This window comes from Cyrtonyx montezumae, unplaced genomic scaffold, assembly GCF_038088225.1.
Source record: "Cyrtonyx montezumae isolate F1298 unplaced genomic scaffold, pur_monq_1.0 scaffold_3, whole genome shotgun sequence".
NCBI classification, from domain to species: Eukaryota; Metazoa; Chordata; class Aves; order Galliformes; family Odontophoridae; genus Cyrtonyx; species Cyrtonyx montezumae.
The window spans coordinates 65,325,629-65,344,490 of NW_027072034.1; the positions used below are offsets into that span (position 1 = coordinate 65,325,629).

General features: G+C 36.9%; 1 protein-coding gene across 2 annotated transcripts in view; it reads right to left on the reverse strand.

The window, feature by feature from the left end:
- Positions 1-2,779: 2,779 nt before the first annotated feature.
- Positions 2,780-18,862, reverse strand: part of CXADR (CXADR Ig-like cell adhesion molecule) — a 29,182-nt gene continuing 13,099 nt past the window's right edge. The window contains exons 3-8 of one of the 2 annotated variants that reach the window (XM_065741843.1): positions 18,275-18,479; positions 17,779-17,937; positions 15,684-15,806; positions 15,298-15,436; positions 14,754-14,940; positions 2,780-3,574 (exon numbers count right to left, since the gene is read on the reverse strand). In XM_065741843.1, the coding sequence (XP_065597915.1) occupies positions 3,533-3,574; positions 14,754-14,940; positions 15,298-15,436; positions 15,684-15,806; positions 17,779-17,937; positions 18,275-18,479 (855 nt within the window). In that variant the 3' untranslated portion in view covers positions 2,780-3,532. Of the gene's footprint in view, positions 3,575-14,395; positions 14,941-15,297; positions 15,437-15,683; positions 15,807-17,778; positions 17,938-18,274; positions 18,480-18,862 lie in introns of those variants that run through there. The other variant, XM_065741842.1, reaches the window with a different exon arrangement.

An 18,862-nucleotide genomic window follows, 5' to 3' on the forward strand; every position in this document is an offset into this window, starting at 1 on the left:
TTGAAGCTGGGGAGCAGCTCTGAAGTTCCTCTAGTCCAGCTCCCTGCTCAGAGCACCTTTAGCTCGGCTGCTGAAAGAAGCTGTCCTGCTTTTCCTCACTCTTTGATCGTTGTTTCCCCTTTCACACTGCCTCCTTCCCCCTCTGTCAGCACAAATGCTGTTGCAGTCACCTTGTGAACTGAAAGGATGAACATATTCAAGTTAAAACTAGACTACAGAGCATGTAAGTAATTTTAAACTAAATCTCGTCTCTGATGTGGCTCACAGCAGCTGCAGCAATGCTTATGCTGACAAAAGATAAGAGGCAGCCCAGGGACAGGAATGAAGAGCCAGGAGCAAAAAGGGCAGGGCCAATTCAGCCTCTAGCATGCTGAGTTCTGCCACTTAAAACACACGTGCTAGAGCTACAGTCTGGCTTTCTAATTTTTATGCAAATCATTGCAATGATGTAAGTTCAGGCCTTGGAAGACTTGAAGCAATGTGAAATTGCCTTGCACTGGCATAGCTCATTTCTGAGCCTGCTGCAGCCACAGTGCCTGCTGGGCAAAGTTAGAATGGGAATCAGCCCCCGAACAGCAGGAAAGTTTAGCTGGTAAAGGACCTGGCTCACTCTAAACCCTGGGCAACGCTTCAGACAACATGGAGGCACTCTGAACCCACATAATCAGCTTTAGTCTGAGATTGCAACAGCCAGTTTCTAACCTCAGACCTAAAGGTCTCTGTGACTGGAACACTTGTGAGTGGTGATGAAGAGGCCAGGAAGCGTGAGAATTCATCGTGCTTTTTTTCCAGATGTGTAATTAGAAAGGCTGCTGCAAAAAATATACTGAAGAGGTCTGAGCTAAATGGAATACAGTAACAGTTCAATCCAAAGAGTTGTATTTGAGAAGACCTACAAATTAAGAAGAGACAGTGGGATAGCACTGAAAGATAGCTTCTCCATTTTGCAGTCAAGTTCCAGGCTAGTGAGTATAGGCAACATTTAGGCTTAGACCATCGGCCTGGTCAGCTAGCTTGCCTTTGAAAAAGAGAGAGACACATTTCTGGGTGTGGAAAAGAGCGTATAAGCACTACTTGAACTTTTGTATGAAAAGCAATCCCTGGCAAGAGGGCCCCAAATATTTAATACTGTTGGCACAGGATTTAAAGTGCTTTCTCCATCTGAGCTAATTCTGTGTGTTAGACATGAAGGATGAAAGGTTGAAAACTTCCACCATGGCCAATTAAAAACTGAAACTACAATAATTCATAAAAAGCCATCCAGTCACAATCATCTATCTAAGCATGATCTGCAGGCTTGATTACTGTACCTTCTAAACATGCATGTGACAGCAGATGGCAGACTGAGAGTTAGACTCAACCTATCTGTGACATCAGACAGGCTTTCAAGCTTGTACCCAACTTAGATCACAGTAACAAATGAACACTTGGTCATCTCACCGGGGTAGACTTCTGAACATTCAGTGCCTTTCAGAAGACTCTGCATACAGAAAGCTGGTTAAGAACAACTCTGCTGTGGATTAGACATGACAAAATAGTTCCGCTGTTACTAGTTTTATTGAAGAAAACAAATGCAGCACATTTAACTTCAGCAACAGTTATGCTTCTTTACTCAAAATTCAGCATGCTGAAGTTAATTTAAACAGGAGTTCGAGTACAGACAATAGGTCCTTTCTCTTATTCCTCCAAGGACATAGTTTGGAGCATGACATTTTTTTTGTATTTTTCCCAAGTTATTTTTACAAAACTCCTTTTTTTTAACTGGCACAATATCTTGCATGCTAATTCCTACATTTCTCCCCTCTGCTATAACACTAGCAATTAAGCACTTAGACATCAGCATTCACTGAGGGAAGAGAAGGATACCTATTTGTCTTAGACACTGCAGTACAAATCAAGTAAGTTTCGCTTACAAATTACTGTTTTATAGGACATCTACCAAACAAGCAATTGTTGCTTCTTGATCAGGTAACTTTCACGCTGATCCCAACAGATTTTACCCTGATGAATTACATGCCAGATCTGCTCAGACAAGTTTAGGTGGCATGGAGTCAAAGGAGAGAAGGAATGTAATGCTTTAGCATAAAAATAAGTGCTTCTAACAGGCAAAGTATCTCTTCTGTAATTGTAATAATGAAAATAAATCAGATTTGGAATGACTTGACAAAATATTGGCCTGTGACATTTAAAACCCTTCCCTTTGTCTTATGAGAATATTCCTATTTCTTTACATTTGTTCTCTTCTTCACATGCAGTAAAACAAAAAGAATCATATGGATGTTTTGGTAAAAAACATTTCAGTTTGGGATTATTGTAGAATTAGGTGCATTCCTCTAAAAAAAACAGGAGTAAAAATAATTCAATAAGTAGCATACCCTTCCAGTGTTATAACCAACAGTTTCACCAATAAAGCATACAGTTGCCTTCAGATATCACTGGATTATGCTTTAAATTAGTAACTGTATATAATTGATCAAAAATGAAAACAGCAACAACAAAAACAATAAAACACACAGCATTTCTGAAGAGCAGATAAAGATGTCAATGATCAAAGACAAGTTTAAGCTTGTCTACCCTCGCTGTTAATTCCTCAGTGCTGGAATGTCCTTCAGCTTGTTCTGATTTATGTTGACTGTGTCAGTTATCAGAAGACAGTTATTAAATCTGCACTAGTATCAGTGGGGTACACACTCCCACTTCTTTCATTTCAGTCACAGGTTTTTAAAAATAGAAGAAAGTGAATTATTAATCTCCCATCCACAGTATCAGCAGACAATGATCTCATTTGGTTAGGTAGACGTTTATTATGAGATCAATACTCATAAGTTTCACATCACAGAAGGCAATAAGGAACATGTCATTAGCTTTCTTTAAAGAGTAATGCTCTTCTTTCCTCCAGTTTCCTGCAAGGTAAAAGCTGAGGAGGAAAAAGAATGAGACAGCATACAGACATGAATTACCACGGTATTAACAGATAATGCCGAAGCCTGCCTTGACGTTCAAGTATATTTTATTAAGTACTAAAAGATATGTACAGTCTTAAAATACAGTGCATTTCAAACATAGATTCCAAGTCCTTGTTAATATCACTACGGCATCAAATTGATGACGTGCTTCCTATTGTATCAGCAGGACAGAAGGCTATGGATAAACACAACTACTCAAAGTTTAAAATCTCTTTCAGTGCCCTACTGCTTAATGCTATATTTCTCCTCCCTGAATTGATTTCGTGATCTTGACAAGTTTTTGGATCGACATGTAGGTGGGGCAGAGTGGAGTGGCTATGCGTGCTTTTCAAAACAGAACTAACATGGAAAATGTCTGCAAACTTGGCATTAAAAATATTCTTTTACATATTTGGTACTTACAAACCTGAATACAACCTACTTTACAGTCTTGGATCTAAAGTGAAATAAAGTAAAAAAAAAACAAAACAAACAAACAAAAAAAAAAACCCCAGCACTTCATTATGAACTTCAGTTTCACCGTACTTGAAATTCATGCAAAAAAAATGATGCCTGTTTCTTCATGTTTATACCACTGTTATGTCACCAATCTTGTGTGCGATGTCAGACTATAAGAAAAAAAGAATATCATTAATCTACATTAAAAAAAGACCAGGTAGTTTAACATACATCAATTAAAATGATACAGAAACCAGCTCTTCTTAATTACTAATCCACAAATGTGTATGATTCTGTTGTGTTTATTGGAAAGATCTCACTTTCTTACTCCTCCATGTCAACCTATTAAGGCTTTCTGTATTGCCACCCCAGTCCTCACAGATGTTTAAAACATGCCTCAACTCCACCACAGTCTGATTCAAACTATCTCTGTAATATCTCATGCCCTTCCTCACAAACTGTCACATTTCAATTTGAATTATACTTTGAGTAAAACCTTCCAGGTGCATGTGATAATAAAAATAATTGAGTGCGTTCAGAAACCTTGCTTGGAAGCGTAATTCAGAGCAGTGCCAAGTACTGCTAGGCACTGGATCACCGTATGTGTTGATCTGTTCTGTCATCTTATTCTGATTTATCTACCATACTCTCCATTTGCGCAGATATAGGCAACATTACTTTTTTTTTTTCTCCTGGAACTTAGATTCATTAAGTTGGAGTGGAAAATATCTCAACTCTCGTATTATGGTAACAACAACACTGCCATCAACCTGAAATTGCATTTGATAGAATTAACTGATACTCTTAAGAGGCATATTAATTAGAATTGTACACTGAGGCAAGAAGCATCCTTTACTGTCCATATTTCACAGAATCACAGAGTTGTAGAGGTTGGAAGGGAACTCTAGAGATCATCGAGTCCAACTCCCCTGCCAAAGCAGCTCCCTAGCTCAGGTTGGCGTCCATGCGGCTCTTGAACATCTCCAGAGGAGACTCCACCACCTCTCTGTGCAGCCTGTTCAGTGTTCCTTCACCCTGTATTTCTGTCTTTGCTCTATAACTAACACACATCCCTATTTCTGACCTTTGTCATCAATAGTTCTCAAAGAGGTAACTAATAATTAGTAATTAATTAGCAATAATTAGTTAATAATTGCTAAACACATGCTTTCTAAAAAAGATTAAGCTACACCTCCCCACTCCCCCCAAATCATCCTATCTCATTCTACTGGAAAACCCTGGAGAAAAAGCTCTCACGTTTTATAAAACTTGATAGCTACTCTCAAGGATGAGGCAGGCACGCAAGTTGGGGCTTACATGACAGGGGCTCTCCATCAAGGCTGTCCTGCTCACTCCCTTCCACGAATGAGTCTACAGACAATTAACATTGCCTGCATGTGAAAACAGAAGTCTGTTGCGTGGCACACACAGACCAGCTTAGACAGGATGATACTTTTTGATTGCCCATTTGTTTAGAAGAAGCAGAATGTAAAAATCAAAGGCATAGGAGAGATGGAAGGGCAACATCAAACAAATGCAACATAATCTGTTTTCCCTTCTGCACTGTCCTGATACTTTCAGCCTTCATTTTCTTCTCCTCCTTCTCATCCAAGTAAATCTTTATTAAAAAAAGAAAAAAAAGAAAAATGCAGACTGGCAAGTGAAGCCTTGCATGCAGCTAGAAGTTATTCATGTTGTTGCGATAAACCAACAACAGCAAAGAAACTCTTTGGAAAAATATCACAAGGACAAATTAATGAGAAAATGCTGTCTGACCAGGTACTAGCAATCATGCATAACCTTATATTTATTCTGGATAAATAGGGTCTCTTAAAATATTACGGTGGTTTTAAAGTGCCTAATACCAAAAACAGAGATAAACAAGCGAAACTGGGTGGCAGTAAAAAACTGTGACGGAAAAGATCAGTGAAAACTACGAACTTCCACAAAAGCTTGTTCAACAGCAACACACTATACTCAGAAAAGGAAAAAGCTGCCTAAAAACCATCCTACTTCAGTGGTGAAATAAATCCAGCAGTAAGAAAAAAAAGACAGCACACAACAGAGAAACAGAAGAGGATCAGCCATCAGTGGAAGTGGGAAGCTGTAGGTAAAGTCGTACAGAAAGCCAAACCCAAGGAGTCACTCATCGCAGACAGAGCCAACGACAACAAGAAGCTTCTCTCTTTATGTAACTCAGCCTGGCAGTTTAGGTACACACTGCTAGTTCCATTTTCCAAAAAGTAAGTAGTGTGATGGGCAAATCTAGTTCTGAAGTCTCTAGTAGTCAACAGAACGATCTCCACTCTCTGGGGGCCCAGGGCAGCTGGACCTAGTGGTGGCAATCCTGCCTCTGGCAAGGGGGTTAGGACTAGACCATCTTCAAGGTCCTTTCCAACGGAAGCCATTCAGGGATTCCAAAGTGATAAATAAGGAGATGTTCCCAGAGTTCAAAAAGATAAGAAAAAGAAAGAAAATCACGTGGCAAAGTAATGATGTAGGCAAGGACTTCAACTCTAATCCACTACTTCCTCTCCTTGGAATTACTTTTGTTATTGTTACTACCGCAGGTGAGTGCACTTCTGTCGGCCATGTCAAGCATTACAGACATCCAATAGTTCCTTGCTTTTTCAGCAAGAACAAACCATAAAGCCAGCAGCAAGTTAGCTTGTTGACAGTTGTCACAGACACAGAATGTTGTCAGAATAAAATTCACATTTACAATGTAATGACCCAATTTTCACTGTCAGTTAATACTCCTCTAAGAGTGCTGATTAAAATCCTAGCTTGCTCAGGTATAACTGAGGGCAGAGAAATTATGCTAATTCAGGGAAAACAGGGCTGTTCAGCACAAAGGCTCTAACACTGCCTTCAGCTCTTTCATCTAGGAATAAAGTATTTTTGAAGGTTGCCTGAAGTTCAGCCCTGCCCACCCAAACCAACCACTATTAAAAATAATAATATTTGTGTATCTTATTTAAATAACACCACTAAACTTCAAACAGCAACAATTTCAACTTTAAGAAGATGTAGTTAATGCTTAACTCCAATATCTTGCAATTAGGCAAGCTTAGCATGATCAGAACTGTACATTATTTTTACAATATTCACACTTCTCATTTTCTTGCCTCTGAAAAAAGCCAACTGCTATAATTAAAGAGGTCTGAGAAACTTCTTTCCTTGAAAGGCCTGCAAATGAAGAAACAACACTGCTGACCTCAACTTCAAGCCTTAGCAAAACAGGTATTTTAATGATCATCACTTAACAGTCAATCAGGCTTCAGTGATTTTATTTTCAATTTTTCTTTTACGTAAAGGGAATGTAGCAAATTTCTACTTTTAGCTTAGCAATAGGCTTTGTAAAGATAAGTGAAGTAGTATTTTGCATAAAAACTGTAAATATCTGTCAAAATCTTCTCATATCTCAGTTGCACATTTCCTTTAATGGTATCTGTAGAGTTTACAGCTTTTTGTCAGAGCTTCTACAGAGAAATACAGATACTTAAATGATGCAGATTGCAACAGTCATTTTCTCAATCTATTTCCCCGAACAAACAGTTAGAAAATAATTGTCTAGTATTTAAGAAAGTTACTTTGTTCTGTTTTGACAAAATATAACATTCCTTTAGCCATCAGTAGAACTGTACAGTGTCTTTTAGCACAGCGAAAGAGGGATTAAAGGCTGCCAACAGGTCAGCCACCAGAGGGCAACCAGTATTCTCAAACAGAAAATGTATTATTTTGGTTCAAAGTGCTCAAATTTAGCTTCTTTATTGTATTTTATTTTATTTCCAGAGTCAGCTGGAGCAAGCATGGGAGTACAGAGTGTTTTTCAAGTTCTGTGCTTTAAACACAGCGTTTTCTGCCTTACCTAGGAATAACAAGGTAATTAAATTTAAATAGTTTCTATAAAGAAGTGACCTGAACTGAAACTCAAGTCTGAAGCAAGAAAAAGGTATTGCAATTCTTAAGCAATTTCATATTAAATTATAGAATACGGAGATGAAATTAGGGCAACACCAAATAGTCCATTTGAAACTAATGGCACACAAGAAAAATTCCAGAGTGCTCAAAGGCCACAAGAAACAGGTTAGACTAAGTAACTGTGAGCTTAATTTTGTATTTTCCTGCCCTTCTAAGCTTAGACAAATCATTTCTGCTCTTGGAAGGATTGGAAGTGACATAAAAGGACATTCTGTTTATTGGGCTAAAAAGTACAGTGCTGGCAGCAAAAACATAAGCTTTTTGACAAGTTCCACAAAACACCAGCTGTGCCCCAGAGTTGTCATCTTGTTCAGAAGTTGCAAGCCATCCAGTAGTTTTTATGTATTACCACCAGCTGTCTCTACTTCTGGTTTCAGGATGTCAGTTTCCCTCCAACCTGAGCTTTTCTACTGCTCAGTGGAAATCTGAAGTTAATATTTTATCTTAATCTCCTACAGATAAGAATGGCACAGATCAATTGTTTTGAATTCAGCAAATAGTTTCATAGAAACACTGTCCATTCACACGACTAGCAAGATGCTACAACTCACTGCTGACAGCTGCAGAGACCTCGAACACTAGAGAAAGGATGCTCCGCTGCACGCTTCTGTGAAATTTGACTCATCCTGATTGAGGTTTTACAATTAAAATATTATCAAGCAATATAAAATATGATGATTTGGATTCCATTATGGGAAAGGTTCATTTACAGCTCATCAGCTATGAAAAAGCCACTACTTCACTCGTATACCAGCAGCTGGCCACAAAAAGGCTGCAGATCTGTTTCTCTCCTATGTACAAAAACATTGGACAGCAAAAGTGACACAGTTGGAAGCTCATATACTAAGGGTACTAGGTGAGATTTCTTGTATAGCTTGGTGCCATCTGATACAGTGTTCTTGATAGCACATGCTGAACTCTGACACATACCCTGAACAATCACTGCATCCCTACAGACATTTGGAAAGCATCTAAAAACCTGGGCCAGTGTTTGCACTGGGTGGGTTGTGTGGGAGACTTTCATCTACTGCAGTTCTTACCATTTCTGACTGCTTCTTTATAAAGTATTGTTAGCAACAACATAAGCAGAGACATCCTATTCAGAAATTCTTCATGGTGGGAAGAGTGCAAGAACCACAGTGAACACAAACTGATTATATAGACCTGTAAATGCTAAATGGCTTAACAGATCATCTGAAAATCATCAAAAAGTACTCCTGGAAAGAAGTCAGTTACCCTTCAGCTACTTAGTTCAACTTCTACCCTGCCTGCCTGCCGCTTACAGAGCCAAAGCTTCCAGCCCTGAGAAATGGGACAACTGTCACTGCATCACACAGCTTTCTGAGCTTCCCAGTGGACATATTGCCTCAAGAGGTTTTTCCCTAAAGAAAAAATTAGATTACTGAAGGTAAAATGATGTGCTTTCAGATGTTAACATCTATTCTAATATTGCTGTTTTAAAATTGTTACATAATCAAGTTGCATAACCAACTTAACTTCTTCACAAAGCTACCCCTTCTCTCCCACCACCATCCTAACATTGCAGCAAGATCATTGGTATGAGCTAAAGAACTGTGATGTTTACTGAATAATATGGCAAAAGTATCCTTCATCTGGTCAGTGCAATTGGAAAAAAGAAAGTTCAAGGACTACACTTAGCCACAAAACAAAAAGAATCACCACCCAAAATAGAGCCATCACCTGCTGCCATCAAATTATTAACTTTTGTATTCAAATTCTCCAGCCAATACGAAACACTTGAGAATTTAAATATTGTAAGCTCAGCACGTGTAGCACTGACTCACAACAGTGTCAACTCATTAAAGGATCCCTGCTCTCAAAACTTCCCTCTCCCCACAACCGAGTACTCAGGTGTGGTCATAAATAGCTTCTTTTATTCATTCAACTCACTTTTGCTCCTTGATTAGCTATTTTCTTTAGAAGCAGTTTTTGTATTTTGATTTTGCAGGCAAGAAGTTTCATATTCAAGAAAGCAAGGCTAAGAAGCTGACGTTAACTATCTTCTAAAGTGATCTAGCAAGGTATTACCTATCAGTATAACCACAGAGCCACTCCATCTGCAAATGTTTGTAGTAAGCTCACAGTAAGTCCAAGCTCAGTGAAGAAAGTCAGAACTTACAAGAAACACCGTCCAAAACATCGCCTCATTCCATATGTGAGGACCACAAAAGTTTTGTGAAACTCCCTGAAGAGCATCCTCTCTTCTTCTACAAGACTACCAGGAAAGGGTTAACTGCTTTGCTAGAATTCCTATGTCCAGCCACTCCTCTGATTCACAATCATCTATCTCTAAATTAAAGAGCACTGTGACAGCTGAAGAATTAAAGTTTATTTGAGAAAAAAATTGCCAACTTAGGAAAGGACAGAAATCTTGAAGTTAACAAATTAAAAAGGTAAAGAAAGTCCGATAAAGAGAAACAGCACAAATCGTTTTTTATTATTAAATCAGGCTTTCTTCTCTATTTAAGCAAAGACCTTAATTTGAAATTGAAAAAAAAGGAAGTTTCTACTCTCAGTAAAAAATTAGAGTACTCTATTTAACTTCTTCTGCTTGTGTACACATTAAAAAGATTTTAAAGATACACAAAGGAATGGCAAGCACCTGGCACAGTACAGGTATGCATTATCACATGAAGATATGCATACATCAAATGTAAGCAACTTAGGCCTCCAGTGGTACACACAGAACATGATAATAATGCAAACATAGCCCTCATCAGGCTTCGTTTCCTTCTACTAAATGTAAGTGCCCAAGATGACACAGGAGAAATTGCATTTGTCTTAGATAAGATTATAAATAATCAGTTAGTTTGCAAGGCCAAGGGGTAGAGAACACCTCAGGTCAACTTCATTTGAATTAAAAAAAATTCAGTAAAATTTGGTTGACAGCATAAAAACAAGCATTTAATCCAAATGTTTTAAGTGTATACAGTCTTGTTTGAATTCTATGAGAATTTATTAGATTCAGGAATACTTAGTTCTAGCTAGAATAACAGAGGACAAAAATTAAGTTCCTTCCCAGTTTTATGTTCCAGAATTCCTGTTTAAACCGATCAGTGCATTAGTGTACCTACAGTTAGCACTCTCATATTAACTGTAGGTTTCAAAGTACCTATAAACACTTTTATTTTCCTTTACTTAGAAATTAATGGGGGAAAAGAAGCAATAAATGATTACTGCCAGTGCGGTACACACAGCCATATTTATTAGTTCACTTCTAATTACAGAAAGAAAGCTGAAGGCATACATAACTGCTGCTTTAGAATAAAGACAGACTACTGTTTTCTCCAACAGTTTTATTTCAAAAAGTACACAAGTCTGTCATGGAACTACAGCGTTTTAAAGTCTTTGATGTGTTTTTACAGATCCACTCACAATACTTGCATTGTATAATACCATTCCCTAAAAACGTGAATATAAAACCTTATACTGAAATTCATATCAATATTCAAGTTCATGCTTTGTGCACGAGAAGTGTAAAACAAGGTTGCAACATGTATTCCGGGAAATGTTATTGCTCCAATGTCATTTGAGCTGTGCCGTGCACTAGAGGACCAACACCCAAAGGGCCCTTAAAGCACCTATCAAGTGTATAAAACAAGGTTCAAGTGATACAAATAGTATTGTGTCTTTAGACTACGACAGAGATCTGAAGTGATCTGGACTATACACAGTTAAGAACAAAACCAAAAGGCTATCCTGGAAAACAGTAATATACAATATTCATTATTACAGAGACAGCTTGCAATTAACAAGTCTTATATGTACTATTAAGCAGGAAGCATACATCTAATACAAACGTGACTATTACAGTTGATAAAGATGTATGCACTGTACATTTGCTTCAAAAGTCATCTTTTACCCCTCCAACAAGGCATTTCTGTGCACTACATAGCTTAAAAAAAAAAAGTATTCTTTTTCAGGTAAGGAAGGTTCACACAATTATCTTTAAATATCCATTTGAGAAGTTTATGAAAAGGCCCGTTATGTATGGACAAATGTTACATAACCTCTACAGTACTACAAGTCTAACACTATTCACACCATGCTAAAATTCAATGGATTCTTCTACACTGTCATCCTTAACAAGCAAGATCACAGTCATGACGTTAACTAGTAATTTCTTGAGCTCGTTTAGACTATGTACATAACAATATCAAGCCTTCCTCATGTATTTTTTTCCACTTTATAAATAAAATGAGACATTAAAAATGCCACCTAACTGCTGTATCAGCTGCCATTACTTCCCAGAAAAGTTCTGTTAGCAGGTTTGTCTGTAACATCAGACACGTCATGATTTCTCAGTTCATGTCCTACACAGCTAAAAATCATTGCTAAACTACAGTAGCTGCTTTTGAGAATTGTAATCCAGTGTTGAATTATAACTATGAATCTACTGACTGAAGAAATCATTTCTAATAGCACTATTATGTTGTTGTAGTGTTTTATCCATTCAAAAAGGCATGATGAGAGCAACTTGAGGGAAAGTTTACCCCAAGTCAGAGGTTCTTTATTTCAGATACGGACTATGTCAGATTCCATTCCTTTTATTTTCCATGCCATTACATAAATAGACAGACACTGTCAAGGCTACTAAGCCTAACAGCTAGGCTCTTAGGGCATATCATGCTGTCCTTCCATTCTGTCCATTTATTGTTCTGTGCAATCTGACAGAACATTAAAGTATGTGTAAACTCCAATCTGCACGTTTGAGTGAGATAACTACTCTTGAGTGTCCCAGGGCTTACCTGATGGAAAGCACAGAGCCACAGGGCAAAACAGAACAACAAAAAAAAAAAAAACCCACAGACACAAACAAAAAAAGCTATACCTAATCTCACATACATCCATAGATGGCTGAGAATTAAGTTAAGTAGGTTTGCTGCCTGGTTGCTTAGGTCTCTAGCTATTTCTCAGTCTGTGATTCAGTTCTAGTTTCAAACTCAACTTTTATGATCCAAATAACCACACCCTTTTATATAAGAAAGGCCTTAGTTTCAAGGTAAACAATCATTTACGATTAAAATATCCTAAAGTCTCTTCTATTATAGTAATTGGATGCAAGAAGATGTCTCCTCATCTACTGTTCTTCACAAGCATGTGTTTGGCACAGTTTCTAAACCTATTATTCACCACAGAGGTGAGAGTCAATCATCCATCTAATTAATACAACTGAGCAGTTTTCAGGAATATAAACACATCGTAATTATCAACTGAAGGAGTAACTCACATTTTGAAATACAGAACAATACAGAGAGCCACTGAAATCACATCCAGAAACAGGCAAGAAGAGGTATAAATAGTACATCAGAATCAAGAAATCAGATCACAGTGTCATGTTTTAAAAATTGTACCATCATCTAAGCACCTGTCCAAACAGTAAATTTAGGCACCAGAAATTTCATAAAAACTGAAGATACAATCAGGCAAAGTTTATTGAAAAGGCACACATGAAAGATAAAAAGTTCGATCTCTAACAGTAGAAGTTTACAATCTAAAAAAGTTCCAAATGTGTAAAATTGTTAAGTCTAGAACACTTAGTAGCCATTCAAGTATCTAAATTCAGTATGAAGGGTATGTTCTCTACGTTAACAGAACCAACTAAAAATTGTGCATCTAACTACACATCAGACAAATATTTAGTAGAAGGTCAAATAATTTATCACAGATCCAACCAGCTACAAGAAAGCAGACACTAAGCCTAGAAGTTTGAGGAAATCTTATCTCACACTTGCTACATACAAACAATCCTAACATCTTTCAACAGGCTCTTCAAATATTTTCTTCAACCTCTGTGCCACATACTATATTCATTTAGTTTTCCAAAGTAGCGGGCAGTTTAACATCTTTACCTAGAATAAACTGAAGGGACTCCTCCCTCCACTCCCAAGCACAAGATGAGGAGGAGATTAGTAAATAGGAAGAAAAAAAGATAAAGATTCAAACAGCATTTAACTTTAAATCCAGCTTCTACAGATATACAGTATCACTCATCAGAAGCTATCAAACATCTTTAAGTAGGTATACAACTAAGATCAGGAATTAATCTGTTTCTCCTGTAATGCTTTAAGTTTGCAAAACTGGGATGGCTTTTTTTCCCCCCAAAAGAACTCTTCAAACATGTTCCCATCAACACTTCTGGATAACTACTCCTTCTTAGATTCTGGTTGCATGAAGCTCTTGTTGATGAAAATCTAAACGTCTATCAAGACTATTTAGGGCTGCTGAACAGACAAGAAGTGAGCTTTAAATTCCTTGCAAATTCACATAAAAATGCATCAGTCTCCATAGACTACCTAATGCTTACCCAAACCTGGAAAAGAATTTTCTGCAGTGATATTAGAGCAAGTATCAAATACCAGTTACTTAACAGCTTTAATAAAGCCCCATGAAACTTCTAGGTAGTTGGTTTAGAAAAAGAACACGATCTCAGAATCCCAGCAGGCTTTGGAAAATGTGAGATACAGCTAACTTAAGACCTGAAGAGGTGTATGTTCCTCTTTCTGTGACAATGTAACAGTTGAGCTATAGATTTTAGAACTAGATACCACTAGTAACACTCTGATAAGACTTGTTACATAGGATAACTTAATTATCCAACTCTAGGAGAACTAGTTATTGCAGTAAAATTCCGATTTCAAGGAGTTTGCAAAATCTACTGTCACATTTCTAGATTTAAAACTCAGAACAGATTCATTAAATTAACAGAACCAACCAAATAACTGGCAGCCCCTGAGATAACTCAGGGAATACTCCAGACAAACATTACCGACTTAAAGAACTGCATAAATCATCTGAGTTTGAGCAAATTCAAAGTCACCCTCAACATTTCAGCCTCACTGCAACTTCATGAGATAGTGGCCAAATTAAAACATTCCCCTTACTACAAAATTGAGAATAAAGCTTCAAGAACTCTGAGGAACTTCACGGTCTACATATGAAATGGTTTTGCTGCTTCCCAGTCGTGTTGTTCTTTCAGATCTGAAAACTGCACACCTGCTAATAGCATCTCTTCAGCAAGCCACCAGAGATCCAAACACCTTCAGTATCTGATATTTAGGAACTTCCACACTTTCAGTAGTTCAACTGTTACACACTATTAAGTTTAATTTTAACAATGAGAACCCGTGGCTTTCAAACTAACATGTTCGTTTTCTTCAAGGAAAATTGCATGCCATTGTTTAATTGAGGGATGAACACTGTAGTTTTCTCTAATACTTATAATGAACACTTAAAAAAAACAACAGGATTTAAATTAATATTTCATACTATGGACCCATCTTTGCTTTGTGCTGGAATCATCACAGGGACAGCTCCCATTCTACTTAAATTAGGTGCAGCTACCTTTGAAGATGCAATGGTTTGGTTTTGACCAGAAGTACGTTCAAAGTCTTCACTTGGAACCTGGCTATATGGAGTTTTGGAGTATCCTTCCATGTTTGAGGGAGACATGGAACCCAGAGAAGAACGATTGCTGCCTATGTAGCTGCGTGCTGTCGAACTGCGACTTTTTGGAGGCAGAACATCTTCTCTGGAACAGAAGAAAGAACAGTTGCACAATAAGAGTTCAGTCACTGCTACTACTTATGCAGCAGCTTACACAGTAACTTTTCCATTTGTTTCTTCCCATTCTGACACAGTAGACAAAAAAAATAGTGTTTTTAATCTGTTAAAAAAAATAATAGGAGTTTTCCTTGTTTTTAAGATCTTTACTGAAAGTAGCTAGGCATGACTAGCTACACCATATTCAAAACAAGTTCTCAGACAAACTGTTTTAATAAATTTACCAGATTAAAACAGAAATCCCAACTACCAGTTATCTTCTTTGCAGAAAGACATTTAGAAGTTATTTTTCAAGCAACACTGCTCGAGCTAGGCATGTCATTACCTGATTTCATGATGTACTTCTTTCTCATATTTCTTCTCTCTATGCTTCTTACAGCAACAGAAGACAAGAAAAGCCAATAAGGCGAGACCCAACAGAGTTCCCAGAATAGCTCCAGCAATTACACCAGCTGTATTTATAGCTAGAATAGACAAATTACAATTCTGTTTAAGCGTCAAACTTAATATATCATCACTGAAATAGAGGTATGTTTCAGTTCTGTGATTTACAATGACAGGAGAACCAAATCTTCGGCAAAGCACAAATGTAACGCAGCAACCCTCAGCTGCGTAACAGCATTTGTTGTTGTTAAACTTCCAAGAATATAGAGAAACAAGATTATTAAAATTCACAAAACACTATGTGACTACTACACAGTGAACACTTACGAGGGGTGACATTCAGCTCTACAGAACATTCATCTGTGCCGACTCTGTTTGAAGCAACACAACTGTATGTACCAGAATAGTCTTTAGAGGCATTTTTCAACAGAAGTTCTCCTGTATTTTTATCTACAAAGAATAAAAAGCAAAGGTTTACCATTTACCCAAGTTTAATTTCCAATTCATTGCAAGAGAATTATTAATCAAACACAGACAAGAAATCTTATATAAAAACACCATACTGAAAACAATAAATAAAACCAAAAGTTTACCACACCACAGAATGCTTACTATCTGCAACAGCCTTTTACTTTAGTAGAAATTTATGCCACAGAAATTGATTATTAAAGTCTTCACATTGCTCTGTCAGTGGAAAGAAAAGGATGTTTAAAATGGCAAGGTCTCTCACTCTAACCTAGTGTTTTAAAATACAGTGGATTAACTGCATGCTGAAGGAATCTACTTCTCTTCTATTTACAAAGTCATTCTATGCAACCAGCTCAGACATCTACAGAACTCACGTTCAATGTGAAAAGCTGATCCAGTGGGTGACTCTAGCAACGCTGACACAGTGAAAGCAGAAAAGGCATTTTCCAAAGGCTTCCCAAGCAACAGGTACCTTTGAGATTTTACTATATGAACTTCAAATGGCTTGAACACTTTAGACTGCTCCTAGATTTGCCATCAGCACTTAAACCCCAAGCTGCCAAGAGACTAAATCACAGTAACAAAGAATTGGACAAAGACCTAGCTCTTTCAATTGAAGTTAGGCAGCATCTAGGTTCTTGACAGCACATTCAGTGCCCATAAACATACAATCACAAGCTCGAAGCAACAATAGCTTTATGATGTTACACACCATTTTCATATACTTCCTCATTCTTGCCAAGCAGTGAAACTATTTATTTTTCCTTGAGACAGATTTGCAAACTAACTGCTTGCTTCAAGACAAGAAATAGGTAAGCTCAAGAAGAACAGTAAAAGGTTCTTCAGACACAATTACTTTTTAGGAGTTACATTCCCTAAGATATACAGAGACTACTGTACTACAGTTTGAAGTAGACTGGAGAAGTTCAAAGTGAAGCACTCAGATCGATCATCAATTTTAGGTCAATGAAACTGAAGCCCTATCTCCCTCTGGAAGGTTCTGATTCATAAATAACAGAAGGACAGGAGACTATTATGAAAAGATCCATGCATGTTCCTAATCTCTCTTGCCAAGACTATGTCTACTCTTAAACATATGATGACTATTTTCATCCTGTTTGTCATGTAAAATGAGTTAAAACACTTATTTTTCTAAGTTCACTTCATTTCTAAGCAAATACTTAAACTGCTCCATCTGTAAGTCAAACCTATGATCTGAAGGCTTACAGTTTTCTAAGCTACAAAAAAAAAGAATTGGTTCTGCAAAGCATAATTACATTAAATATTTCTGAATAATTTCAAGAAGTCAGAACTCACATACCATCACCAAACTCAACTAATAAAATCAGTAAAATCAGCTTTTCTAATAAATTTCAGCAATTAAGTTCTCACAAGAAAAAATCCACTACAATACCAATTCTCAGTTTATCAGCCAACATTTTTAACAAAATCCTTTCCTGGATGTCAGCTCACATAAGAAGACTGACAACCTTTTCTTTTCTTTTACTCATGACAATTTTTTCTTTTATAGACATATATTCTCTCCACTTCTTCAGTAAGGTCAGGAATTGAAGCTCTCATTTCAATCTCTAACATAACTCAGGTTTTATTTCTAGTTCTGAAAATGCAGTTCAAAACAGTAGTCTAGACTCTACTCTGACTCTTCACACCATCCATCTGGACAAGTAGCCAAGAATCAGCAAGCAAGAGCAATCAAAACATTTGTATGCAGAGATGAGCATAATTCTGCAAACTTAATGGTAAGAATATCTCAACTTGAAGTAGCTCATTTAAATGTCAGTTTTACTATCTGCTGAAAAGATAGAAGTGACACTTCTCTAGACTGCTCTAAATTAAAATTGTGCATAAGCTGCTAACAAGTCAAAATATATCAAAAATATGAATACAATCTTAATTATTTATTACTTTGAAATACTTAAAACTTTGACAATACTTAGCACAGAAGTGGCAGGAAGTCCTTGAGTGCCAGATACTACTCTCCTCCAGTCATAAGACAGAAGTGGGGTTCCCTCTTGTGACACACACTTCAATAGAATGTCCTTTCCAATCTCCTGTGATCCTTCAATGGAGCATTTAGTGCTTGCTGGTTTTACTGATAAACAAAGTATCATTGAATTAATTAATCACAACCAAAATAATAATGTTTTAGTCCGTCAGCATAATTTACTGTAGAAATTTTGTACAACAAAGCCTTTGTAAGCATGAAAAAAATCTATGAAATACAAATCAGATGTAGAATTTTTTTAAAAATGCTCATTTTTCTCAAAATTATTTCCTCTGTCTGCCCCCGTCCTAAAGACTTAATAATGGATGCACTATTGTAGATTCAGTATGACTTTGCCCTACATACGTTTTCATTTTACAAATCAAATGAAGGATAACAAATATGCCATTGAAAATTCAAGAAGAAAAAAAAAATACTAGCTTACCAAGTACGTTCAACTGTATTTTTTGGCTTTCAACTCCAGGAGCCTTCTTCACTTTGCACTGATATGTGCCAGTATCTGCTGACTTTAAATTTAGGATATCCACTGAACCATCACCAGATTTAGGATCAGAACTAGTAAACTGCAGCCTCCCAGTCAGAGCAGGATAATAATGATTATAAATCCTATCTCCAGAATATAGAATTATCTGTAAAAGAAGAAATACAGTTCAGGATCTACTTGACATATGAACATTGGAAGAAAAAAATAGTATCTTCTGACTTTTAGCAGCTTCTCTTTACTATTTTAAATAATCCCAGAGCATGATGTACATGTTTTCAAAATAATACCCCACAAAATTCTCTAACAAATACTCCAACACAATATCTGCTTCAGGTGACAGGTCGCCAACACTGTCTTCTGTCTTAAAGAGAACAATTTAAAATTTATCCGATTTCTATTCTGTAAATTCTCTGCTAAAGAATAAGCAGAAGAGATAACACACTAAAGACAAAATTCTCATGAATGAATACCTTCAATCAGGAAAGTAATGTAGGTGTAGAAAGTTTACAAAAGCAGAGTTTTCTGTAC